The following is a 26,591-nucleotide window of genomic DNA, read 5'->3' on the forward strand; positions in this document are numbered from 1 at the left end:
CGCTGCTTTCTCAGACAAGTCAGCAGGGAGCTGGAGAGGTAGTGGAGTGATGTTGGCATTACTGTCAGCGGCATCACTGTAGGCCTAGCGTGAGACTTTTACTGTGAGTTATTTCTATGAGAAAAGATCCTGGCTGATAGGTAAGGTGTCTCTTTAAGGATACTAAATAATGCCAACCAGCTTTCCAAATTTGTTGCACAAGATTGTACCAAGTAATTGATACTTTTACATTCTTCCAACTTTCAGTGAAGTTAAGTTCACCATAACTAAGAATTGAAGCTTATCATTATGTGTCACTAGTCTTTGCCTTTTAAGATACTTTTGCTTTTATTGAAAGCATTCCTTCTGTATTTTGGGCACCAATTCTCAGTTGATTACATGAGTTGTAGGTATATTTTCCTGGAGGCATGGCTTTCAGTTTTGTGTGTGATACTTGTTATACAGCATGTGTTATATGTAAGGCTGTGCAGAAGACACGGTTACATTCATGGGCTGCCATCTTGTTTCTTGTTTTTTTTGAAAAAGATTTGCTAATAACATTCTGAAAATTAACACCTTTTTAATTTTTATTTAAATGAGTTAGCAATCCATATTTGTACTTGCATACTTCATGTATGTTTATACAGTTTAGATGTTGTCTTTATTTATATAGAAAGGTAGTTGTGATTTCAGTATTTTTCACTTACATGTGCTTCTAAAACTTAGGCATTATTTTTGAACAACTTTCTCTCTGTAAGACTCTAGCTTTCCATCATAAGGATTTTGCTGATTTTACCATCAGGATTAATTTCTTTTAAAAAGATATATATATCTTTTTTTAATGAAAGGCAGAGTTACAGGGAGAGAGAGGCAACTCTTCCATCCATTCTTTCACTTCCCAAACAATTTGCAGTGTCAGGCTGGGCCAGGAGCTTCTCCTAGGTCTCTGGCATGGATGCAGGAGTCCAACCTTGGGGAAATGTTTTGCTTTCCCAGGCGCATTAGCAGGGTGCTGCACAGAGTGGGGCAGCTGGGACCCAAACTGGCACCCACATGGGATGTGGGTGTTGCGGGTGGTGGCTTAATCTGTGGTGCAACAGTGCTGACCCCAGTATGTATTCCTTGAGTCTCTTAGACAATTGTGCATTACCAATACCAGTTGTGTGGTGCAAAGAAGAAATGAGACATCCTTATATATGATCTTTTTACATTGAATGGCTTGAAACAGTTCTGCTTGCTGAGATTTCGTGCATGTTTAACAATTTTTAAACAATTACATTTCTTAAGCAAAATAGATAGTACTGTTTAGTTTAAAGCTAAGTTATATTTAAGAAGCAGTAAATAGCTTTTAGAGAATCGATTAAAAAATTCTTTGGTTTTTGTACATTTCGTGTTTGGGTTTCTTGTATCTGGACTTTAAACTTGAAAGATCTTTATTTTCCTTTCTTTTGTAACATAATAGGCATGGCTTTGTGGCATCCATATTAAAGATGGGTAATTTTCCTTATGGTCCCTGTCTTCCTGCTGGGTTGATAATGTTTTGATGTATTTTTCTTTTGCTCTGATGAGAGGTCTGCTGCTGCTGCTCTGACATATTCATTTGGATGAATAATTATAACTTGCACAATGTCAAGCTGAAGATGGTAGGGTTTTGTGCGTCATGACAAGCCTAGTAGCCAGTGCAGGTGTCTCACAGCATGATCAGCAACAGCCAGTGTATTCTGGCTCAGAGGAGACATTTAGAGTGGTAAGAAATCAGCACCAAGGGCAAGGCTGCTGCTCCTACTGCTGCAGTGATGTGTGCCAAAGAAACACAAAGTGCCGCTCGAAGACAGGAGTCTAAATACCTCTCTTCAGTGGATTTTCTTTTATAGATTTTAACGTAAAGTGTAAGACTATCTGAAGATTTTCTTTATCTTAATCTGTCAATATGGCAAGTGCTTCAAAGTGGAATATTTTGCCAGCTTATTCCTTTTGTATACAGGTCATATCTGTATTGTTGCTAGTGAGGTTTCAGAATGTGAGCAGTCAAATTTTAAGTGTACAGATATTATTATATAAAAACAAAATTCATTTTGTCTGTCACTGGCCGAGCAAAAAGGCATGTAAAAGTTGCAGCCCATCTGCCATGAAGTACAGGCTGAATGAAGTATATTTGCTACAGACAGTTGGGATTTTCAGATTTGGTGTGATGTAGTAAGTAGTGGTTTTGTAGTTTTTATCATGGAAATCTGATTCTCTTGGAGTAATGCCATAAATGCAAGAACAGGAAAACTAATGATAAGGCCTCTGGCTGATCATCTGATGGTGAAAGAGGAATTTGTAATTAAAGGAAACAGTCGTATTACATAGCAGGGAGCATGATCCATTAGTTAGAGCGACAGACCAGCAGTTGGCTATCCTAGGCTCTGTTTACAGTTCAGCCATGGACTTAATTGTATCATTTCAAACAAATCACATGATCATGCCTGCTTTCTGCCTTCAGTCCATATGTATATGGAAGGGAAGGTTTTCTTTCACATATATGACAAATTTTCTGCTTTCCAGTAAAAGCAGGAACAAAAAAAGCCAAAATCCCCTTTCTTTATTGTAGAGATCCCATAGAAGTTCTTTTAGCCAGCTGAATTTTCCTGTCATTTTTGTCACTGTTTTTGTGGAAAATGTATGATGCAGGATTTTTGTGAATTGGAAGATCAGTCGTTTACCTATGCTTTTGCCTCCCTTGATCTTACTGTTGGTGCGGTGTTTTGAATACAAAGGCAGCCTGGGGAATGAACAGCTCATTGTTGAAACTGTGTGGTATGGTAGAAGTATCATTGAGGAACCGGGGGACATGCTGAATCAGCTTCTACATATAGATTCAGTCAGTGGTTGCCAACTCTCTACCCCAGCCCCATTATTTTAGTAACTTACCATTTATTTAAAAAGTACCCTATATTTATTTTAGAAGAAAAGAAGGGAAAATGCAAGCAAAGTTAAGAAAAGATAAGATCCCATCTAATCTCTTAAGATTTAGGATTTTATTGGAAGATAGTTTTGAAACGGTGCTTGACACTTGACAGTTTTTCAAAACATCCATGATAATGTTGCACATTCGTTATCCCAGATAATCTTTAGAATTGCTTCATTTTTATTATACTGGATTTATCTGTGAAATTAAGAATTCATTTCTGTGTTCATAATCTGGGAAGTCATTATCTCTGCACTTATTTAGGTCCTTCAGTTAAAATAGCAATGGTTTCTTCAGATTTTATATGCATTTGTTTAAGTTCTTCCTAATTCTTTTAGTTTCTGATGTTGTGAATGCTATTTTTAATGTATTTTCATAGCTTACTACAAAATGGAGGTAAATGTTAAGCTTTTTCAAAGACTTTCTATCAGAGTTACACAGGAACATAGTTGAAGAATTAGTTGCAAAAGATGTTTCTATTACTATTTAAGACAAAACAGCCTTTTTAACCTCTTTTCCTACCTGTGGTCTTTCCCACCAGAGACCAGCTACTTTTAACTCTTGACTGATCTTTAAGGTTTTGTAATTTCTTTTATACATGCTTTATATATATGTGTGTGTGTATATATATATAATCTTTTGTTTTAGTAATTTTTTTCAGTTTTCCACCGTAGATACTTTTCTGTTTTTGCCAGCTACACGTACTTCATACACATGCATACTTTGTATTTTCTCCTAAGAATTATAATTTGCATATCAGTGTTTATATTGCAATGAATATCTGTAATATGTGGAAAAGTAAGTGATATGGTTGAGTATGGTTTTTTTTTCATTTTACCAGTTTCATAAATCATACTATGGTTACTTTCTTTTTCATTTCCCTTTCAACTTGGTTGTATCTCTTTGAAGCCCTGATGCATCTGTGACATATCTAAGCATGCGTGTTTAGGGGGCAGTTGGACATAGGACTTTGGATTTCAGGCAGTCCTATTAAGGAGGCAGATGTTGTATGACTGTAATTTTAACAGGTCTCCAGAGTTGTCCAAGTTGGTTCAAGCTTTGTAAAAATCTTGATGATCCCAAGAGATGGCTCTGTGGAAGTGATGAAAGTGTCATGAACTCCGAGCCACCAGAGGCTTCGCTGCAGGGCATAGGCCTGTGTTTCCGATGTCTTCAGTGCTACCTGACGTCCACTAAATGTGTTGTGTGCTGGTGCTATGAAATCTGGCTGTCATAGTGTTTGTGACTGTTGATCTGTTGAACCACCAAACATAAGAAAGAGAATATCATCTCAAAATTTGGATGAAATTCTGGCTCTGTCCTTACCCAAACATAACCCTGTATAAATCCATTAACTTTTTCTAGAAGATGAAGGGAATAATTTTTGTGTCACAGATTGCATGTGAAAGTTAATCGCAATATTGTTCATGAAAGTTCTCTTGGGTTGTGAAGTGCTATACAAATGTATACAGTGATACAGGGGATTAATGCAGTTTGTGAATTCTTAATGTAGATCTGGTAAGTCCCATTTGTCTATACAGCTTCACATATCACATTATATATATGTGATATATATAAAAGGCTGTGAGGAAAATGTGCCTATTGACATTCAGTGATCAAGGATTTTTCTGATGTTCACAAATGAAATAGTAATAATTAATGAAAAAATGATCAGCTCAGTAAGTCTGGATATGGCAGATAACTGCATGCTGTCATATAAGTAACTTATGTAGGAGATGTTGAGATAAGTACTGTTTGATTTTATAGTTTTATTAATACATTAGAACTTGGACAGACTGATTCTTTTAAGATTTGGGGTAAAATATACATATGTAGCAGGTATCCCAAATAAAAGAAAAAGATAGATAAATATCAGTCTCCAAATGACTTCTTAATATTATGATTTCTATTTTAAAATATTTTTGGCTAAAAAAGATTATCTTAGCTAATGTCAGTGGAAAAAATTGGCTTCAACAATTGTACAGTTTATTAGTGTTTCAGGTTTTGTTCCTGTTAGGGATGCTGTCTGATAAATTGATCACTTATGTTTAAAAAAATTTTTTTTAATCAAAGGTGAATGTGGAGGTATTGGTGTGGTTAAGCATGTGGGTGTTGTAAAAATGATTTTTAAAAAATATCTTTTGAGAGGTTGAGTAGGTTGAAGACAGAAATTCAGTTACTAGAATCACTGAGCTGTATTAACACTTCCAGGTAGATCTCCATACACCCCCGCCTCTAGGCTTTTGTGAAATAAGAGTAGAATGTTATAAACATACATTTTTGAAATGATTCAGGGAACCAAGTCAGGATATCCGGAGTTAGTCGATATTACTGGTGGTGGGACAAGATGTATTCATTTGTTTACTTATAAATGGTGTCAGTGTGTGTGGCAAGTCTCCTAGCTATGGCTGTGTGTCAGCTGATACCACACTGATAGTCTGTCACCCTGATCCTTATCTGAAGCAGCATCTATTTTGACTACTTACTTTCTCGTTTTGTTATTGTTTTTGTGCAAAGAAAAATTACACACATGTTCCAAGGGTAGCACCTGCGTTTCACTGGAACAGAAAGTCTATTTTACTGATTGCAATTTTGATATTTCAAATATAGCTTGCAATGGAGGCTATCCCAGGATAGATCAGCATTGCCTACTTATTGCCCGTACGCACTGGACAGACTTTATGTAGTGAAATATAATATTGCCATGACACTTCTGAGATGTTGTAGTCTGTGATGGCTAAATTCAGGTGACCGATGTGGCTCTCTAGACACTCTTCACATAAAATGTAAAAAGTACCAAATGTTTTAAATGAGCAGTGGCCAGTTAACAGTAAAATTAATATAAGAATTAAAGAGGAAATGTAAAGGACGCAGTTCCGTTCTTTATTGATTTCTTGACAAAGAGCATTATTTAATGACCTAGATTCAGACATAGCAGTACCTACAGAAAGAACAGATAACATTGATGAAGCATGCAAGTAAGATGTCATTGAATATTTGAACACTTAAAACTACCTGATTGGAATGTTGCAATTAATATTAACATTTTCTCAAAGACCTTAATCTCTTACTTCCTCATGTTACTGAAGCCTTTTGAATCCTTTGCAGATAAAGATAAAAATGATTATTAGCGGATTTATCTGCAAGTATGATAGAGAAGTATAAAAAAAAAACCAGAATGGAAACAACTGTTGCAAGTACCAGAAAATTATGCTATTAATTTAAGTGTCATCAGAGCACAAAAGATCACATTCCGGGACTATGTGAACATTATTAAAATACTGGAAATAATAGTGCTTAAGATGAAGATATTATATTCCAAGATCTAGTTAAGTGACTGACATTATTACTTCACTTCAGGTATTATAAAAGTAACAAAATGCTTTTAAAGATAATAAGCGTTACATTCTGAGATTGGCAGTGTGCACACTTTTCTGCTTAAGTGCTTTCCTAGTTTAACATAATTTAATAACAGGGGGAATAGCTAACATCTTAGTTTCCATATATATCTTTCCTTCTTTCTCCACTATATATATATATTTATCTACTGTAACACTTGTGAAAAGAATAAAGTTAGATCTCCACATGGTAGGTATAGGAATTTCTTTGCTTCCTTTGGCCTTGCTCTATCGAATGTTACCGTTTTGTGTGAGGTTCTTAATAGCTCAGAACTGCTCTGCAGATCTACTGTCCAGAAATCAAAATGAGTGGTTTTTAAAGCCGGTTTATGAATGTTACATGGAAATAAAACAAGCTGGACATATGTAAAGTGTGTAGTTTAGTGAGTTTTAACAATATTGAGATCACTTCAACAGTCAGGATACTGACCATGTGCATCATGCTCACTTGATCGCCTTCTGCAAAGCGTCTCCTCCACTGCTCCCTCCCCTGTCCTACTGTCCTCTTCCTGGTCCTCAGAGAGGAGTCTGTGAAGCGTGTGTGAGAAAGGTGATTTAAAGAAATGTACGTACTGAAAAAGCTGAGAAAGATCTCCTATCTGTTGGTTTGCTCCCCCAAATACCTGCAGCAGCCACAGCTGAGCAGACCGAAGCCTGGTGGTGAACTTCGCCCAGGTTTCCTGGCCAGTGCACATCAGCGTCAGAGCCAGGAGTAGAGCAGAGCCAGATTGGAACCTCAGCCCTCCAGTCAGGGGTGTGGGTAGCATTGGAACTGCCACCAGAAACACTTGCCTTCCTATAGAGTACTTTCCTTAAAAAAAATTATTTCTGCTTTAACACATGGGAATAGAAAATAGGATGTAATCCAAATATTTTGATTTCTTACATAAGTTGCTTGATTCTGAATTGAAAGTACTGTAGATAAAAAAATGATTAAAATGTATTTAGTGGCTATGAATTTGATGAAATATGTTTATAAATCAGAACTGGAAATAGATGAGTAAATTTTAGTAATTGGCATCTTGGAAGAATATAGATACTTTTAAGTGCTGTGCATCACCTACTTTATGGATTTTGAAGTACCTATATTTAGAATTCTTGATTTTTAGAGCTTTGTGTCACTTTAGAAGATACTCAATGCACACCCACATCTATAGAGGCAAAGTGTAGAGCAGCTGAGAATATACGTCTTGGTAAGGCTCAGGTTCTGTGAAGATTAGAGCGGTGATCTTGCAAATTGGGTGCTTTGATCTTTATCGGAGAATGCTACCGTAGTCCTGTGCTGCCACGTTTGAAAATAGTAGTTTTATTCAATTTAATTTATATTTTCAGCATAGTACATTATTATAAAGATGCCTGTAGTATGATTAATTTGTTCCTATTTTTATGATTACAAAAGGTCATATATTATAAAAACTATGGAAAAGTATGATGAAGGAAAAAAAATTATAAAAACTTGCTTTTGTTTTAAACCATAGTGGGAACCAGTGAAGGACTAGAATACAGTTTTGGAAACAAATTCAAGCAGAACTACAACTGGTTATTCTGTAATAGATTAAAAGCATGGATCAAGGTTCTGTCAGACTTTGATAATGCTCACCTCTTCATTGAGGCTCTACATACCATCAGCATATAAAATAGGACCTATTACTTAGTGCTGGATTGAATTGTATTAGGCTATTATGTGTTTAGTTAGTATTTGCTTATTTAATATTGGATAATTTGGTATGACTTAAATGAAAACTTGTGTTCATTCTTTAATGTTTGACCCACATGGTGTGCTGAATATGGTTACAAATAGACTATTTTAGTCAAAATTAATTTTTCATCTTAAAATCAAAAATTAAAAATATTCAGTAAGTTTAATAATACAGGATGGGGAAAATTTTTAAGCCAAAGGGCCATATGGACATTAATAACATTTGTAAACCATACAAAACTATCGTCTTAAAAATAAGAATGTTGTAGATTTAGAAGTTTCAGTCCAGCCTTTGGTTGCCTCCAAGGCTGGACCAAATGATTTCTACCCCTGCACAGGCCTAATGGGTTCCATGCTTAAAACCTCATAATATATCCTCTGTCTCAATTTATGATAAATATTCTTTAAGGATGTTTTTAATCTGTTCTTAAAAACTGCACTGCTTGAAGCTTGAAGTTTGACTCTTAGAATATTTGATCATAAGCATGACTTTTTTTTTTTTTCATTTTTACACTAGTAGTTCTCAAACTTGTCTGCATGTTAGAATTGCTTGGGAAGCTTGGAAAAGTCCCAGAACTAGAGGCTTGCTCTGAGCCAAGATGAGTTGAACTGCAATGACTGAGATTAGGGGCTGTCTATTAATGTTTGATTTTCTTAGGTAATATCATTGTGGTGTTTCTAAAACAGAATGGTACAGGTACTAATAGTAATTTTAAGGTTTGTTATCTCAGTCTGTAGTTAGAGGAAAGGATTAATTTCACTTGAAAGTTGGAGATGTGAAATTTCTTCTAAAACCTGCTACAATTCCCTGGCTGAGAATGCCTGTCCCGGGGGAGGCATTTCCATAAGCTTTGCTTGTCGTGCCTACGTCCTTAGGGTGTCTGTGTGTTTAGTTCTGGTCCCAGCTGTCCTGCCTGGTTCTGGTTGCCTGCTGTTGTGCATCCTGACAAAGCATTAGGTGATGGCCTGAGTACTGGGGTTCCTGATCACTGTGAGGGAGACCTGGGTGGAGTTCCAGGCTCCTGGCTTGTGCCTGACCTGGACTCAGCTGTTGTGGCTATTTGGGGAGTGTATTAGAGGATGGAGAATCTGTAAATGCCCTTCAAATGAACTGAAAAACACATACATAAAAAATGTAAAAAAAAATACACATCAGACATGTCAGATATCACTTGATTGTACTTAGTGGTCTTCAATAGAAAGAGGCAGTTGTTTTGCAGAAGGTTTTACATGTGCTATTTAGTATAAGTAGAGAGATTTAAATTACTTTGATTATATAAAAAGCCAATTGAATATCTGGAAAAAGAAAATATCTAACATCACCTGGAAAACATATTCTAATTAACTTTTTAAGTTATAGTAAAAAGCTCACAAGTAATTTGTATAATTCATTTGATATTATTTTAGATTTATTCTCTAATGTTTCCAGAAACATTGAAAAAGCCTGTGATGAATATGCATCTGTGCATATGTTCTACTGTAGTTCACTACATTTGTTTTACTACATATCTTACCATTTATTGATCATTCTATCTATGCATAAATCCAGTGGATTTTTTGGTGTTTTCTGAAGTGATCTGGCAGTATCAGAACACCTGGTCTAAAGTGTGGGCATTCACAGTCTTGACCTACGGTTCAGTTCTTTGTAAAAAAAAAAAAAAAAAAAAAAGTATTATCCTAAAGGTATCATGTAATACGTTCTTTAATTTAAAAAGATTATTTGAAAGTTTCACTCCCTCCCCTAGATGACTGCAACAGCCAGGATGGGCCAGGCCAAAGCCAGGAACCCAGGATTTAGTGCAGGTCTCCCCGAAGGATGGCAGGAAGCTGGATTTGGAAGTGGAGCTGGGACCCAAACAGGAAGCAAGCCATACTCCAGACACAGATCATTATCATCCTCTCAGGGTCTCACCCTTTTCAGTAAATCTTCATTCTTACCATAGCTTAGCAGCGGCTGTCTGTCCCAGATTTTATGTAAACAAATCAGTGTTTTTGTATGTAGGTTTCTTTCAGTCAGTATGTTAAAAAAAAAAATGCCCATGCTGTGTCTTGTGTCAGTACTTGATTCCATTTTATTTCAGAGTAGTATTCCAGTACATGAATATACCAGGGCTTACTGTTTCTTCGACATGTTGGACTGGTAGTTCAATCTGCAGGCCCTTTTATGAAAATGTATTTTTACTCTGGGGGCAGGGTAGAAGTGTAAGGTTGTGATACAAGAATATCTTTAGCTTGAAAACAAATTGCCCAATCTTTTCAAAAGCAGTTACGCCCTTTGCCATGCCTACCAACAGCATGTGAGTGTTCGGGTACTTTAAGCGGTGGGCAACAGCTAGCCTGTGTGGCCTGGAAAGCTTGCAAACTCTTGTGGTTCAGCCCTGCCAAGGCAACCAGAGGTGGCAGTGGAAATTCAGCCAGTCTGTACCAGGCTAATTTTTAAGCTGTTCATTTTGTGTATCCTATGAATGATATTAGAAATACTCAGTGACTTTTTGCAGAAGAGTCCCCACCCTGTGTCCTCATCAACATTTGAAAATTTTCATTCTGTCTTGAAATAGTTGGAAACTTTTTCTTTAATTACCAAAGAAGTTTTAGTTTTAGGATTGATGTGTCTATTGCCATCCTTTTCTCATTAAAAAAGAAAAAAAATAGTCTGGTTCAACCTACGTATGGTAATTATGCTTAATAGAAATGAACCACATGTTTGGAGGTACTTAACTTCAAATAAGTCAAATCTTGATTCTATTGAGAACATTTCATGATTCTGCTGGGGAGAGGAGGACTACATCTTGTGGGACAGGGAAGGAGAGGAATTCAGAGTTACACTTGTAGAGATGTGCACACGTAGAGATGGAGGGAAGGAGAGAGGATACAGACTAGCCCTTCTGGAGTTCAGAGCTCTGAATTCTGGCCTCCGTCCTCTCTGTCTGTAGGTATGGCACTCTAGCAAGGAACAGATTTTCTACCTTCAGTACCTTTATAGGTTGTTTTCCAACGTGAAGCAAGCTGTAGGTTCTGCACTTGGGGTTGGTTGGTTGGTTGGTTTCTGGTGAAGGTGAAAGGGTTGAGTACAGCTCAGTGAATTCATCTTAAGTGTCAGCCCGACTGAGGTAACAATACAGAATGAGGTTTCCATAATCAAGCAGGTAAAAATACATGTTTGATGGAGCTACTGTACTTTTATCTTGCATAAGATCTGCTCATTACATTATGTTCATCATGTTACATTATGTTCATTCATTGCTGACTTGTCATTTACTTTGAATGTCTTGTGTTTTGCTTACTTGAATCAACAAATCCCTTAATTAAAAACTGTTTTGCTTTTTGCACAATTATCTCTAAATAATGGAAAAAGAACAATCCAATAAATGTATCTTTTAAACATCACATTGAGAAATTGGTGACTTTAACGTAAATTGATTTTTTTTAAACCTGTGATGGTTTTACTTAATATTTAGTGAAAATGCATGTAAACTAATTCTCAAAGGATTATTGTCTGAAAATATTCCACATTGATTGAAAGTTGTACAAAAATCATTTACAATTTGTTGGGATTCTTAAAAACTGAAAAAAAAAAAGTTTATACTTTCTGTGTAATTAGGTCCACAAAGCTATCCCTTAAAATAAGTTAATAAAATTATAAATGTCGCTGATAGTTCTAGCAAAAATGAAGCTAAGGTTATTTTGTTTTTTTTTTTATTGTTATTAACATTGTATCATGTGATACAGTTTTATAGGCACAGGGGGGGTTATTTCCTTTTAAAATTAGGCTGGGGCCCCGGCGTGGTGGTGCAAGTGGTTAAGGTCCTTGCCTTGCACACCTGGGATCCCATATGGCCGCTGGTTCTAATCCCGGCAGCCCCGCTTCCCTTCCAGCTCCCTGCCTGTGGCCCGGGAAAGCAGTCGAGGATGGCCCAAAGCTTTGGGACCCTGCACCCGCGTGGGAGACCCGGAAGAGGCTCCTGGCTTCGGATTGGCATAGTATCAGCCGTTGTACTCACTTGGGGAGTGAATCATCGGACGGAAGATCTTCCTCTCTGTTTTTCCTCTCTGTATATCCGCCTTCCCAATAAAAAAATAATAATCTTTAAAACTAGTCAGGCTGGATGTATTAGATACAAAAGTATGTTTACCTATCTTGTAGTAGTAATTTATATTCTCTAATATTACATCATGTACAATGTAAATATGGTTTTAAATGTTATTGCTCAAAAAGGTATAGTCTATTGACGATTTAAAAATAAAGCATTCTGTTAATGGAAGTTAGGAGGAGCAGGAAGAGATGTTACTTTCTGTGGTCTTTTTGCAGCTGAAACGAAACAGCTTAAAGTGCTTTCCTTGAGTGTATTTTGAGCGATTATCTGCTATTGGGAGAATGCCATGTAACTTAGCTTTCATCTTTCCACAGAGCTCTTTAGTAAGTATTCATAGTCAGTTTTTGGCAGCATTGGACTCACTGAAGACATTTTGGGATGTTATGGATGAAATCGATGAGAAGACCTGGGTACTTGAGCCAGAAAAACCTCCACGGAGTGCAACAGCACGCAGAATTGCAATAGGTAGGCAAAAAGCATTCCAGTTGTTTGTTTCTAGTGTTTGATTTATTTAATAATACATAGGAAACTGAATGTAAAGATGAGTTGAATTGCTAGGTGAGATTTATTTATATGAAATTGGGTATTAAAGCTTTGTTATAAAATGATTCTTTTTATTGCCATATTTAAAGAAAGCATTTTAGGTGAAATGGAAAAGTACTAAAGTGTTTCATTGTAGAAGATAGTGATTCTAGTGAGCTAACATTTAATGACAGTGTTTAATCAGTTTTTAATAGGGAAATATTTGAGACACAGATGGGGACAGGTAATTTTCACTTGCTGGCTTCTTCCCCAGAAGCCTACACACCCTCAACAGCAAGGCTGGGAGCTTGGAAATGAATCCTGGTTGTCCCATGTGGATGGCAGGTATCTGGTTACTTGAGCCAGTCGCGACTGCGTGTGCAGGTCTGCATTATCCGGAAACCAGAGTCAGGAGCCAGACATCCGACCTGGGATCTGGGCATGTGAAGCCCTCAGTGTCCACTCTGCCTTTTAAGGACCAAAACAGTACAAGTTACACAAACTTGTGTAACCTCAAACAACAAACTTGGGGATGATGCAAGTTCTTGGGTCCTAGCACTCACATTGGACACCTGAAAAAAACTCCTGGCTTCTGACTGGCTCAATTCTGACCTTAGATGCCATCCATTTGCGGAGTGAACCAGTGAATGAGGTGCTTGACTCCCCCAACTCCCACATCTCTCTTCCACCCACATCCTTAAAAAAATATTTGGGATTTTTTTTTTTTTACAAAATCCTAGAGAAGAAAAAATGTCACTGAGAACCATGTGTTGAAGAATAAACAAAGCACAAAATCACATTCTGTTTTCTTTTTGATGGGTATATTGTATCTTACTACTTTGATGTACTCATCAGTATGCCTATAATGTTACTAGATAGTGTTGATTTTAAAGTTAATTTTTTTATGATCAGCAAAACAAATTAGAGTTCAGCCATTCAGAATTTTAGATAATTTATTAATAAGTTGAGTTCACATTTATTAGCAAAGCTGGTTTTAAGGTAACTATTTCTTTTTCGCCCCATTCTAAATTAATACATTGTTGAAAGGCATATATTCTGATATGGTGAAATTGTGATGGGATTCATCTCCAAAGTAGTGAGCAATTTTTGTATTATCTACACAGGCACAATGTATTATCTAGGGGGAACAAGTGGCATGTTATTATGAAAAGAAAGAAGTATAATTATACAGCAGTTCTACAAATATTGCTACTTTCACAGTTTGAAATAGTTAATAGTATTTGGAATAATTAGTCAAATTATGGTATATTTGTGAATAAGTAGGTATTAAAAATGAAAATATTTTCTTTGGAGAATTTTAATAGTTTATCTAGTTATGATAAGTGTGCTTTATAGTCCACATTTTTAGCATAATTTTTGCATTTAGTAGTTTGTCCTTTAACCCCTCCCTGCTCAGCCTTTCAAGGATTATTTGTTGCCTTTGGGCCAAGTTTTAAATAAAGTAATGGAAACATCAGTTTATATAATCATTGTAAACTCATTGTTAAGTGAATTATAGCATTGGTTTAAGAAATTTGTATTTATGGTAAAGAAAGCATTTAGATAACTTCTGTATTTTTCTCATTGAATGGCCATTTTTTTGTTTATAATTCCATTATCACCACCCCTAGCAAAAGGTTTATTTTACATTGATAGAGCTTATCAAGTCATTCTTACCATAAAAGTGAGAGCCAGTGGATTATATATTACAAACTTTAAAGTAGTAAAACCTTTTACTGTATTCTTGTACAATTTAAAATTTTTAAAAGAATCTAAATACCAAATAAAAATAGCTTTACACATTTTGTAAACTATATTGTTGCTTTTTAAATTGAATTTCAATTTTTATAAATTTTTATTTGAAAGGAAGACTTTACAGACAGGAGGTCTTCCATTTAATGGTTCACTATCCACATGGCTGGAGCTGACCTGATCTGAAACTGGGAGACAGGACTCTAATTCTGGGACTCCCATATAGGTACAGAGACCCAAGAACTTGGGCCTTCTGCTGCTGCTTTCCCAGGCCCTAACAGGGAACTGGATCAGAAGTGGAGCAGGCAGGACATGAACTTGTGCCCATATAGGATGCCAGAGAGTGTAAGATTAGCTTGCTGTGCCTCTGTGTTGACCCCAATAATGCTAATTTAATGTGAATTGGATTTTTTTTTAACTCCCAAAGGAAAAGATTCATGTGAAGAAAATCTGAAAGTGCTTATATTCATGGTACTTGTTTATCAGATCTTTCTGTTTACCCATAAATTATCTAAGTGAAATATTTCTTTGGCTATACAATAGAAAAGGTGGTTGGCCTGAACAGCCTTGTTTGTTGGCTTGTTTGATGACACTGTTTTGCTTCTGAAACCTGCCCTGCTTTCTTTCTAGGAAATAACGTTTCCATAAACATAGAGGTAGACCCCAGGCATCCTACTATGCTTCCTGAATGCTGCTTTCTTGGTGCAGACCATGGTAGGAAATCTGAATATTATGTCAATGGCAGTTGTTTTACATGGAAAGGCCCTAATCCTCAGATAATTTAGTGATGTGTGTGTGTATGTGTTAGAAGTGATAGGCTCTGTCAAGTATTAACATTTTCAGCTGTCTTTTAAAATAGTTTAGTTGGTGCTGGCGTCTCCCTTTCCCCTACCCCTAATGAAGCAGATAAGAAACAAGCTTTGTACCTAAGTGTGCATCACAAATGACAGCATCAAATCCTAAATTAAACTGTGTTTTGTTTTCTATTTAAAGTGGTGAAACCCCTGGGAATTAAGTTGAGCAGGAACATACATTTGTGGTAGGTATTTTCACAATGTCTTTGTGTTTTGCTACAGTTTTTCAAATTTAATAGTAGAAGTTTATACTTTTTATGCCTTCAGGAATCCAGAAAACAGCCTATTACAAAATTTAAAAGATGTTTTAGAAATTGACTTTCCAGCTCGTGCCACCCTGGAAAAATCTGTAAGTTTTATCATTGCTTTGACAGTCCAAACCTGTTAAAGTAAGTTCATCTAAATACTCTTAGTATTGCAACTCCCACCTTTTCTATCACAGCAGTCTGTCGCATGTAAAGGCTGTCGCATCAAAGGACCTGTTCACCTTTGGTGGTTCCAAGTGTGCACTTTACATGATCTCCAGTGATTCCTGACATTAACAAAAACATGTCTGCATTTTCTGTAGTTTCTAATGGGCTTGATAAAAGTGGGGAAAATGACTACACTGCACTACTGCAAAGATACTGACCTTGTAGCTGATTTGACAGAGCTGCTAATTGTTGGCGACATTTTCATTTTGGGTTTTCTTGTAGAACATTTATCACTGGCTAATGCCGATTCTGCCTTTACATTGTTAGCCACAAATATAATGCTTTTTAGTAATTTTGTAAACACATAACAGCTTTGTTAGGTGTCAGCTATGTGATATGATTATTTGTATAATACAGCAATTCAGGTTCCTCTATGAAATTTTTTCTTAAGGATTTTACTATGGATTGTGGGATCTGTTACGCCTATCACCTTGATGGTGTCATTCCGGATCAAGTGTGTGATAATCCCCAGTGTGGACAACCATTTCATCAGATATGTCTGTATGAGGTAAAGTAACTCAACACTAGCAAGACTGTTCAGCTAACACAACATAAAAGGTATATTTAAAATGCCAAGTCTAAAATTCATTTAGTTACTAAAAATCCCCTGTCATCCAGTTTGTTCAAGATGCTATGTGCTTCATGTTGCTGCACAGTCCGTCCCCTCTTGTGCTTAGACAGTATCACCACTGTTCTCTGCTCCTTACCAGTGCAAAATGTAAGACCAATCAGATTGCCGTATACAGACAATCATAAAACACCACCTTGACCAACATATTCCAAGGGAACATGCATGTAGCTTTGTTGAAGAAATTAGACTTTTTATTTATTAATGATTACCTCATGCTTGTAATTAATACTTGGAAACAACCAGTGAGTTAGTACCACAATTAAGACTTACATTTGTGAGATTTTAAAATATCTTTGACATCAACTCTTGATTAATGAATCTGGGGAAGGTTTATGAACACCAGGAAGTTGAATGCATTATTTTATGTCTGTTTTGGGAGTAGAAGATTCTTAAAGGGCCCATAATTGGGTTTTAAATTTCAGATTTCATGTTCATTTCCCTTGTTATTCAACATATTAAGGATTATATTTCGTGAGTTAATATACGTATTATCAAAGAGGCAGGCTGACCTGCTTCCTTTCCTTCTTTTTAAATCTGCAGTGGTTGAGAGGCCTGCTCACCAGTAGACAGAGTTGTAACATCATGTTTGGTGAATGTCCATATTGTAGTAAGGTAAGGAAATTATTAATCACATTTCAAAAACAGGAAGAGATTTCTACAAAAAGTGGAAGACAAGCTAATTATTTGGGTGCAAAAACTTGGAAACCATTTCTTTTTAATATGAACTTTGTGAGTTCTCTAACAAATGGAAATTTTGGGTTTTCTGGTACCAGGATTCAAGTAAAATTTATCTGAAAAGGTCTGAAACTCATAATTATTTTAGAGTTTCATTTCCAAATTTCCTTAGATCAAAATTAGATTTCCTACATGTTGTGAAGTATTAAAGTATTTCCCAAACCCTACCATGAAACCATTTTGAGTATAAAGCAACTTTATATTCACCAACTATTAATGCACTTCTTTCTTTTTAAGCCAATTACCTTGAAACTGTCTGGGAAGAAATCTTGAAATAAAAGTGTATTGCGAAGAGCCAGAAACTAAAAATTACCAAAAGACTTTATTTGACATCTTTAGAGAAAATACAAAGCAAGACATACCAGCACCAGCAGCAGAATGATGATGAAGCCGTAATAGTACACCTCTGCCTTTCCCTCGTCACTAAGAGTCAGCTGGGAAAGCATAGACCAGACACCTGTAGAACTGTCTACATCACTGACTCCCATCCCAGATGTGGAAGGGTACGTATCCCAGGACGCAGATCCAGACTTGCTGAATTTACCTGGACCGGTGCATTCTTCATGGGTTTCATAAAATGGATTTGGGAATTGGAGACAGCCCGATTTTTGTGGGACATTGTTTACTTCATGCAAAAGCTCTTGAGATTTATAATATTTTTGCCTTTTCCGTGTGCCTTCCTATGGAAAAAAAAAGTTGGTTAGATTTGGGTTATTCTAGTATTAATTTTGTGCTTTAGATAACTAGGGGAATGTTAAATAAGATTCAGTTTTGGGGTATCAGTAAAGGTGCTGGGTTTTAAGTTAGTAACTGGAAACCACATAAATTACAAAATTATTTCTTTGAAAAGGTATTAAACAGTTATGTGAATTTTGATACAAGTGAAAATTAACCTTTTGCAAGTGAACAAAACTCATGATTTAGGTTATATATTGCCATCTAAGATTTCCCCATCTCTTGGAAACCTATAAACACTAGAAATAGGAAGAAAGCTAGTTGTCTATATAATTGCCCAGAACAGCTTCATTGTTCTGTTATTTCTGTTGACTGCCGCAGAGGAAGCAGTTTCCTGATCACCATTTAACTCCTGGAGCTTTTCTGGTTATGTTCCACATTGGTGACTTCTGGCATGCTCTCCTTGTACTGTTTATCAAGTAACTTAAAGATGTAAGTTACTGGCAAGACTACTACAGAAGTTACTGTCTCAACTTCTAAACTGTCACCCTTCAAACAGCCTTTTTCTCCATCCCCCCAAATACATAGTTTTATGACATCCTACATAGAATGTGTAAAACCAGAGATACTTTGAAAGTTCTTTAGCTTTTCTATTAAAATAAAACTTTTTTGAGAATGAGAGTCTTACTGCTAAACCTAAAGCAATGCCAGATTTCAACCTAAAGCAATGCCAGATTTATTCTCTAAATGCGAAACAGGGGAGTAGTCATTCCAGGTAGACTGTATAGTCCTGTCCTGCCAATACCATCAAGTGAGATTCCTAAAAGCATAGAGACAGCAGTAGGTAACCTGCGGCAGCACTCAAAGGAACGGAAGATAGCGCCACTTGGCAAAGAATAAAATTCATAGGTTACTGTAGGAAATTCTCAGTTTTTGTACCAAGTCTGCTACAAGACTGAAACCAACGTTCAGGTGATGGCAGAACACTGCTTTGCACACCCCACGTGGAGTGCCAATGGTTTAAGGAATGCAGTCTGCTCTGCTGGAGCTCAGTTCTTACCTTGTGATGGATTTCCTTCCACAGAAGAGACTGAACAGTCTCTGGGGATATTTTGGGTTGTCAATTTAGAGATGCAAATAAACATCCTACAATGTATGGGACAGCAGTCTCACAACAACTCAGCCCACACGCCAGTAGTACTGTGGTTGAGAAACGTTAGATCAAATGGGAAGCACTCAGACAAGCATGTGATACTTACTGTGGCTTTCTTTGCACTTGCCTATCTTAAGTTATATCATGATCACATTGAACTACCAATAACTCAAAACCAAACCATAGGGATATAATGAAACCAGTAAAGACCATGTCATTCAGCAGTGTTACTATGCCACATGGTAGACTTAGATTTGCAAGGAAAAATAGAACTCCACTGCCTAGGTTTAATACTGTTTTGACAATGAACAGGAAGGCAGTCAAACCCAATTCTAAAGTATAGCAAGGTAAAAAGACTGATATTACAAGTAAACAGTACCTCTGCTGCCTGTGGGAAAAAAGAAGCATTTCTAATGTACAAAGTACTTGGAGTGAAAAGGCAGGCTTTTTTTAAATAGGTAAACTAATTTTTAGTAAAAGGTAGATCTTTGCAGATGACAACAGTTAGTGTTGGACTAGGCTGAAGCTGGGGCTCACCACAGTGAGGGGAGGGGGGAGAGAAGGAGCAGCAGGGTCCTCATGTGAGTGGCAGGAGCCCAAATTTGGGCCATCTTCTGCTTCTCCCAGGCCAATAGCAGGGAGCTGGACTGGAAGCCAGGCAGCCAGAATATGAACTGGTGCTCATAAGCAATGACATTGTCTCAGGGTTGCAGGTTAATCTGTTAGACCACAATATCAGTCCATTGATTTGATTTTGGTGCAAGATTACATCTTCAAAAAAACTTCAAGAAAACGTGTAACAGTTAACCATGCAATGTAATATTTTTCCTTAGAACTTTCAAGTCCCTTGGACTCTGCCACTGTTTATACCTACCATGTCAGAATAAGCTTCAATAGCAGCATAATAGCCTTATGACTGTTTATGAAGGACTATATGTTGTAACACAGAGGAAGTCAGTGGGGGAGGCAATTTGGGAAGGGGAGACTAGAGCCTATGAAACAGTAAAAAACCACAAAAACTAAATTTAGAGCTATCTGTCACAAAACCCAGTTTACCTGGAGAGGAAAAGTAGATTCAGAGAAACATTAAAACCGAGGAGAAACGAGAGGGATTAAGTACAAAACAAACTCATAAAATCATAGCTAGAACCCCCTGTCTGAATTTCATGACAAATACCAACCATAAAACAAGCTCAAAGAACCGAGATAAATATAAAAGATGATTTACTCATAGAAGACCAACATGATACAAAACTGAGAAAGCAGTCTAAGTGGACCAGCATTACAAAATGTCACCCTGGCATCCCCATAGTGCAGAGGTTCATGTCCTGAGCGCTCCACTCCTGATCCAGCCTCCTGCTAATGTGCCTGTGAAAGCACCAGACTGCTACCCCTGTGGGAGACCCACCTGGAATTCCTGGCCCTTGGTTTCAGCGTGGCCAGACAAGGCTGTCATGGCCATTTGGTGAGTGAAATTAACCAGCAGACTGGAGAATGTTTCCATGTCTTAAACAGATACATGCATTATATATTGGGTCTGTGCTAAAAAGAAAAAACAGGTACCTTTCCAGAGAAATTTACACACCCAACAAGGCACGGAAGTATCTTTAAAATCCAATAAACCTTCAGAATGGAAACTTAGATGGAGACCAGAGACAGTGATGTGCTGAAGGAGGACATTGTGACCCTAGAAGGTCAGGGAGCACAGGATTACGGTTGATTGGACAATATTTGTATGATAAACAACTGAATGGGTGCCTTTTGTATACCTGATTGGATGTCATTTGTACAAAAACAGTTGAGTGGACAGCATGTGTATGAGAACACTTGGTGGAATATACAAGACAAAAGGAGTTCCAAACAAAAGCATAGAAACAGTTACTGGGTTTTGTTGGTGAGCTCAATACTTCCTCCCTTATGACCCTCAGTGTATAAAGTCTGATGCCACTAAAAAACTTCGGCTTTGACCAACAGTCAGGATCCACGTGTGTTATTATCGGCTCCGTGCAACAAGTCCATTGCTGCGGGACAGCAACAATGTGCATTCCACATTTTTCCTGATTACAAGAGTATGGATTAAAAGGCAGCCATCAGGCAACTGGAGAAGGCGGCAGACTAAGTAGGCACATCAGGACACAAGCCATGAACCAGGCATGAATCCCACCACTTTTCATGTTTGGTATCTTCAGTGTATCCCATCCACCATAAAGCAGCCATTTGGAAATAATACGCAGCAACAAACAAAATTGCCAAAGAGAAGCCTTCTGTGTATCTAGAGGACCTAGTGGAAAGCACAGATCCGGGGCAGAGCCGTTTTGAATCTTATGCTTTGCTCTAGGTTCCCTGGAAGAGGCTGTAGCTTCCTGCCCCTGACCACAATGTGCTGTGGAAACATCAGCATCCCGTACTAGCAAAGGAGCGGACCTGTTGCACAGGAGGCAGTGTAGAGAGCATAGCCTGGATCCTAAAACAGGCCTTAACCCAACACAAACAACACTATACTGGAGATGTTCTCAGACCATAACAATTGTATAATTAAACGAATCTGGAAACAAAAACCTTGAAACTATTGGAAATTAAATAATCATCAAGAGTGTAAATAGGACTCCTGGAAAAATGCAAAATATTTTTAAAATTTTTCTTAATTTTTAAAATTTTAATTGGAAAGTCACATATACAGAGAGAGAGAGAGAGGAAGACCTTCCATCCACCGATTCACTCCCCAAGTGGCCACAATGGCCAGAGCTGAGCCAATCTGAAACCAGGAGCCTCTTCCAGGTGTCCCAACACAGGTGTAGGGTCCCAAGGCTTTGGGCTGTCCTTGACTGCTTTCCCAGGCCACAGGCAGGGATCTGGATGGGAAGTGGGGCTGCTGGGATCAGAACCAGCACCCAGATGGGATCCTGGTGTGTGCAAGGTGAGGACTTAAGCTGCTAAGCTACTGCACTTGTCCCCAAAATATTTTAAATGAATGAAAATAAAGATTTACAGGACATTTACAGCATTGAACACTTAGGAAAAAAAAATCTCAAATCAGTGTCCTCAGCTTTAATCTTAGTTACTGAAAAGGGGGAAATTAAACCAAAATCAAATGGAAAGAAAGAATACAGTAATAGGAAAATCTCCAAGTAGTTGAAAACTTTAAGGACACTATTGAATGGGTCAAGACACCAAAAGGAAATTATTGAACACATCAGAAAATTAGTTTCAATTTAGTAAGTAAATTTATATCTCCAAAATCTTAAAAGTACATGGGATAATAGATTTGTTAACTAACATATCCTTAACACAACTCAGTGTAAACAGTGTATCCCATAAATATACCAGTTATCAACAAAAATAGTAAGCAGCTTTAATTTTAAAAGTTAGGAAAAATTCCAAGCAAGTGGAAGGATGCAAATAAAACTGAAAGCAGGGCCCGGTATGATAGCCTAGCAGCTAATGTCCTCTCCTTGCACATGCCGGGATCCCATATAGGTGCTGGTTTGATCCCGGTGGCCCTACTTCCCCTTCTTCTTCCTGCCTTTGGCCTGGGTAAGCAGTCGAGGACTTCCCAAACCTTGGGGTCCCTGCACCCATCTGGCAGACCTGGAAGAGTCTCTGGGCTCCTTGCTTCGGATTGGCACACACAGCTCCAGCCATTGTGGCTGCTTGGGGAGTGAATCAATAGACGGAAGATGTTCTGTGTCTTCTCCTCCCTGTATGTCTGATCTTAGAACAATGACAGCAGGTAGCAATATAGCAGAAAAATATAGGCGAGTCAACACCAGGTACTTCTGTGAAGACAAATATGGTAAGCCTCCAGCATGACTGCTACAGAGAGAACACAAACTGGCGACGTGGAAAAGACCTCAGAGACATGAATGGAACTTAAATAAGTGGATACTACAAACGGTTCTACCAGCTTAGAGAAATGTGTAAGCCACATTCAGCCCATTACGTATTTATCTAGAGCCTCACACCTGGGAGACCCAAAAGCAACTCCTGGAGCCTGGCTTCAGCCTGGCCCAGCCTTGGCTGTCGAGGCCAACTGGGTAGATCCAGCAGATGCAAGATCTTGCACTGTAATTATGCCTTTCAAATAAACAATAAACATGAACTCAGATCTACTAAAGGTGTGCAGAATCTTATTGACTCTAACATTGGGTTATTCAAGACTTTGGTTTCATTAGGTTAGTTACTAAAGTAAATGTCACCTGTTCCTTCCTACTTTAAAAAATGTGATTACCTGACTTAACAGTTACTTCTATGACTTGCATTATATTTCCATTAGAGTTACTCTAGAGCAGAGATTTGTAAACCGTTCTGTAAGATTATACAATTTCAGGCTTTTGGGGTCATCCAGTCCCTGCTGCTGCTATTCAGCTGTCATTACAACAAAATAATGGTCACAGACAATATGTGAGAGTAAGAATGGCTGTGTGTTCTAGTAAAGCTATTTACCAAAGTAGTTGGTTGGCCGATTTTGGCCCAGATGCCATAATTTGCCAATTCAGATTTAAAATAGCCAGTTAAAAAACACCAAAAACAAACAAAAAAAACCAAAAACAAAAACCACAAAAAAACACCAAACAAATCCAAAGCAGTATAGTTTAAAAGTAAAGAAAGAATTCTCAGGTGGTCCAAAACAAGCCTGGAGGAGGTGGAATGTGACAAGAAAAAAGTAAATGGCTCAGGTCCTTGAGCCCTGTACCCACGAGGGAGATCTGTAAGAGACTCCTAACTCTGGGGTTTGAACTGGCCCAGTTTTGGCTAAAGGATTCTGTCTCTTTAACACTGCCTTTCATATACAAGTAAATGAAATATTGAAAAAAAATTTTAGAAAACTCATGGGATGGAGAGAAAAGAGCAAATATGTGAGTTCACAAGGGCTCATGAGGGAATTTAAGAATGCCAAAAGCCTAGAAAGTATATTCAGAGATACCAGAAAAATGTTCCAAACTTAGACAAAGAACTGTCGAGATGCCTTAAGGTTAAAGGTTAAAGTCAGATCCAGCCTAGCCAATTACTCTGACACACAGCTATGCTTACTATGGTTAAAGGCAAACAACATTTCCAATGCTATAATTGAAAAGATTCTATAAAGAGGTCCCAATTTCCCTGACTGGAGTTCCTAGCAGAAACTTCATGAGGCATTAGAATGAAATTTTTACCGTACTTAAGGGGGAAAAAAAGTTACCAGTCAAGAATAATGTATCAGCAAAGTTATCCTTCATAGTTACACATAAGTCAAAGCTGGGGCAAGTAAGACCTCCAGACTTTTTAATGAAAAATGGTAAAGGGGTACTTAATGAGACACTGTTGAGTAAGAAAATACTAGAAGGCAGAAAACTAAATGCTAAGAGCACCTATGTAGGCAAATTCTGAATGCTCTAAAATGATAACCATGGTATATAAACCATGCATATCTTCAGTGTGAAGACTAATTATGAAATTGTTAAGAAATGGGTGCTATATACAAAGAGGTAATGAAACATCAAAAATTCCAACTGGGAAGAAATGAGGTGCAATTGTAGTATTTTGTTGCTAAGCTATAGATCCTTTTTATTGCCAAGACATAAATGGCATGAAAATTCAACCCAAAAACTTCAGGACAAGTCTTGACAAAACTAGGAGCATCAAAGGAAATGAAAGACTGGTCTAAACACTGGGTGACATGGCTTAGTTAACACAGCAAGGACACAATGGAAGAACAGTGCACCTGTGCTGGAGACACGAAGGGTGAGGACCTGGTCAATCTTTATCTTCTGACGGGTGCCTAGGAAAAGAAATAATGGGGCAAAATCACTAACTCCTACTGTGTTTCCAAATCATCCTTCCCTTCCCCAGCACCATGTTTGCTCTGTTCCTGTTCTATCTTCCCCTCCCCCTCACAGCCACAGCCAGGGTTTTTAACAGAGAATCTATGTTTTGGTTTATGAGGATTAACACCTTACTGGCCTGAAGGTCATTTCCTTTCAACTTAGAAGGGAGATCCTTGCTGATTTCTTCTAGAATTGAAGCCACTTTTTGTGTTTCCTAAGAAATGTTGGTGTCTGAAGGGTACTAAAGCATGAGCACAAAGAACTGGATCACTACATCATGTCATAGTCATCACTCTGAAATGCACAGGTGTCAGAAGAGCAGCCATGCATCTCTGGTGCCTATCACTCCCCCAACCCCCTTCCTCAGTTCCCCTTTGGCTCCAAGGCCAGTTAAGAAAACAAACAAGCAAAACTAGTCCTGTAACCTTTGCAAAGGTGTAAACTATGCCTGAAGATACAAAAGGAAAACAAACAAAAAAAGTTCACTCAGTTCAAGGTCAGAAACAAGAAAATTGTATTTTTCATAAAAACCTTTCTTTTTTTCCTATCTACTATCAGCATTAAGTTTCTCTTTCAAAATAGCTAGCTACAACAAATTTTTTTCACTTTTATAGTATCTACAAAAAAACTTAAAATAAGCAAGAAAGATCAAAACACATTATCAGAGATATGTCACTTAATGACAAAAGAAATGTTCTAAGAAAGGGAGAAAGAAACTAGTAAAATTAGAAAAGTAATGTCAAAGTAACAGTATTAAGATCTTACCTATCAACACTTACTTTAAATATAAATGGATTAAATTCTCCAAATCAAATGACAAGACCGAAAGATAAACACTGCTTATAAGAAATTCACTTCACTCATACACAAACTGAAAGGGAATGGATAATTTGATATCTCATGCAAATGGAATTCATAAAGAATATCCACATTTAAAGCAGATAAAGTAGATTTTAAGTTAAATGTAGTAAGAATGTGTAAGTTAGCTCATTAAATAGCAAACATCAGTGCAAGAGGAAACTACAATTGTAGTTTTAATATATGCATCCAAATATATAAAGCAAATATTAATATATGTAAAGAGACTTCAATACAGTAACTACAGCTGTATTTTAATAGTAACTAGTGAAAGTTCCACTTTCAAAGATAAACACATCATCAGATGGGAAAACAATAAAACACACAGTAGGGTGAAATTACACTTTGATCAGACATCCCAGGAGACATTCACAGAAAATTTAACCATAATCTGTAGAACACATTATTCCCAAAATCACAGGGAACGTTCTTCAGTTTAGATCATATGGGAGCTCACAGAGAACTTCCAACTAATTTAAAGTCATAGCAAGCATCTTTTCTGACCACAATGCAACAAAGAATAATTTTGTAAACTACAGATATAACAAAGCTTACTCCTGAATATCAAGTCAATCAAGAAGGAAATTAAGGACATTGAAGTGAAAATAGCAACAACACACCAAAGCCCATGGGTGCAGCACAGGTGTATTAGGAGGGGAGTTCACAGTAACCAATGTCTACACCTAAAGCAGAATGATCAACTTATCACTGTGCCTCAAAGAACTAAAAAAATAATAATAATGAAACAGAACAAAAGTAATACAAAAACCACAAAAATTCATTCAACAGAGAGCTCTTTGAGAAGGTAAAACTGACAAGGCTTTTGCTAGAATAAGTGTAAAAGAAGGAAGATTCAAGTAAATAAAATCAGACAGCAAAGAGACAGGGCTGACTCCAAGGAAATAAAAAGGATCGTTAGGGCAATGGACAATTATATGGTAACAAATGGACAAACTGACAGTGTAGTGACTTAACAGATACATACACCTTGCCAAGCGGAAATCATGAAGACAG

The 26,591-nt window shown here is 37.3% G+C and overlaps 2 protein-coding genes across 7 annotated transcripts in view; one reads left to right on the forward strand and one right to left on the reverse strand.

Moving 5' to 3' along the window:
- Positions 1 to 17,715, forward strand: part of FANCL (FA complementation group L) — a 56,337-nt gene extending 38,622 nt beyond the window's left edge. Inside the window, exons 9-15 of the mRNA XM_040993347.1 lie at positions 12,435 to 12,585; positions 15,025 to 15,108; positions 15,388 to 15,433; positions 15,516 to 15,597; positions 16,113 to 16,229; positions 16,893 to 16,964; positions 17,325 to 17,715. Of these exons, the coding sequence (XP_040849281.1) occupies positions 12,435 to 12,585; positions 15,025 to 15,108; positions 15,388 to 15,433; positions 15,516 to 15,597; positions 16,113 to 16,229; positions 16,893 to 16,964; positions 17,325 to 17,360 (588 nt within the window). The 3' untranslated portion in view covers positions 17,361 to 17,715. The remainder of the gene's footprint in view (positions 1 to 12,434; positions 12,586 to 15,024; positions 15,109 to 15,387; positions 15,434 to 15,515; positions 15,598 to 16,112; positions 16,230 to 16,892; positions 16,965 to 17,324) is intronic.
- The window catches only part of VRK2 (VRK serine/threonine kinase 2), an 89,419-nt gene continuing 80,218 nt past the window's right edge, over positions 17,391 to 26,591 (reverse strand). For 4 of the 6 annotated variants that reach the window (XM_040993415.1, XM_040993413.1, XM_040993414.1 and 1 more), the window contains one exon: positions 17,391 to 17,767. In XM_040993415.1, coding sequence (XP_040849349.1) covers positions 17,423 to 17,767 — 345 coding nt within the window. In that variant the 3' untranslated portion in view covers positions 17,391 to 17,422. Of the gene's footprint in view, positions 17,768 to 19,585; positions 19,635 to 24,616; positions 24,674 to 26,591 lie in introns of those variants that run through there. The other 2 variants (XM_040993418.1, XM_040993419.1) reach the window with 2 other exon arrangements.

Source organism: Ochotona curzoniae, unplaced genomic scaffold (assembly GCF_017591425.1).
Source record: "Ochotona curzoniae isolate NIBS_2020 unplaced genomic scaffold, NIBS_Ocur_1.0 contig_883, whole genome shotgun sequence".
Classification (NCBI taxonomy): Eukaryota; Metazoa; Chordata; class Mammalia; order Lagomorpha; family Ochotonidae; genus Ochotona; species Ochotona curzoniae.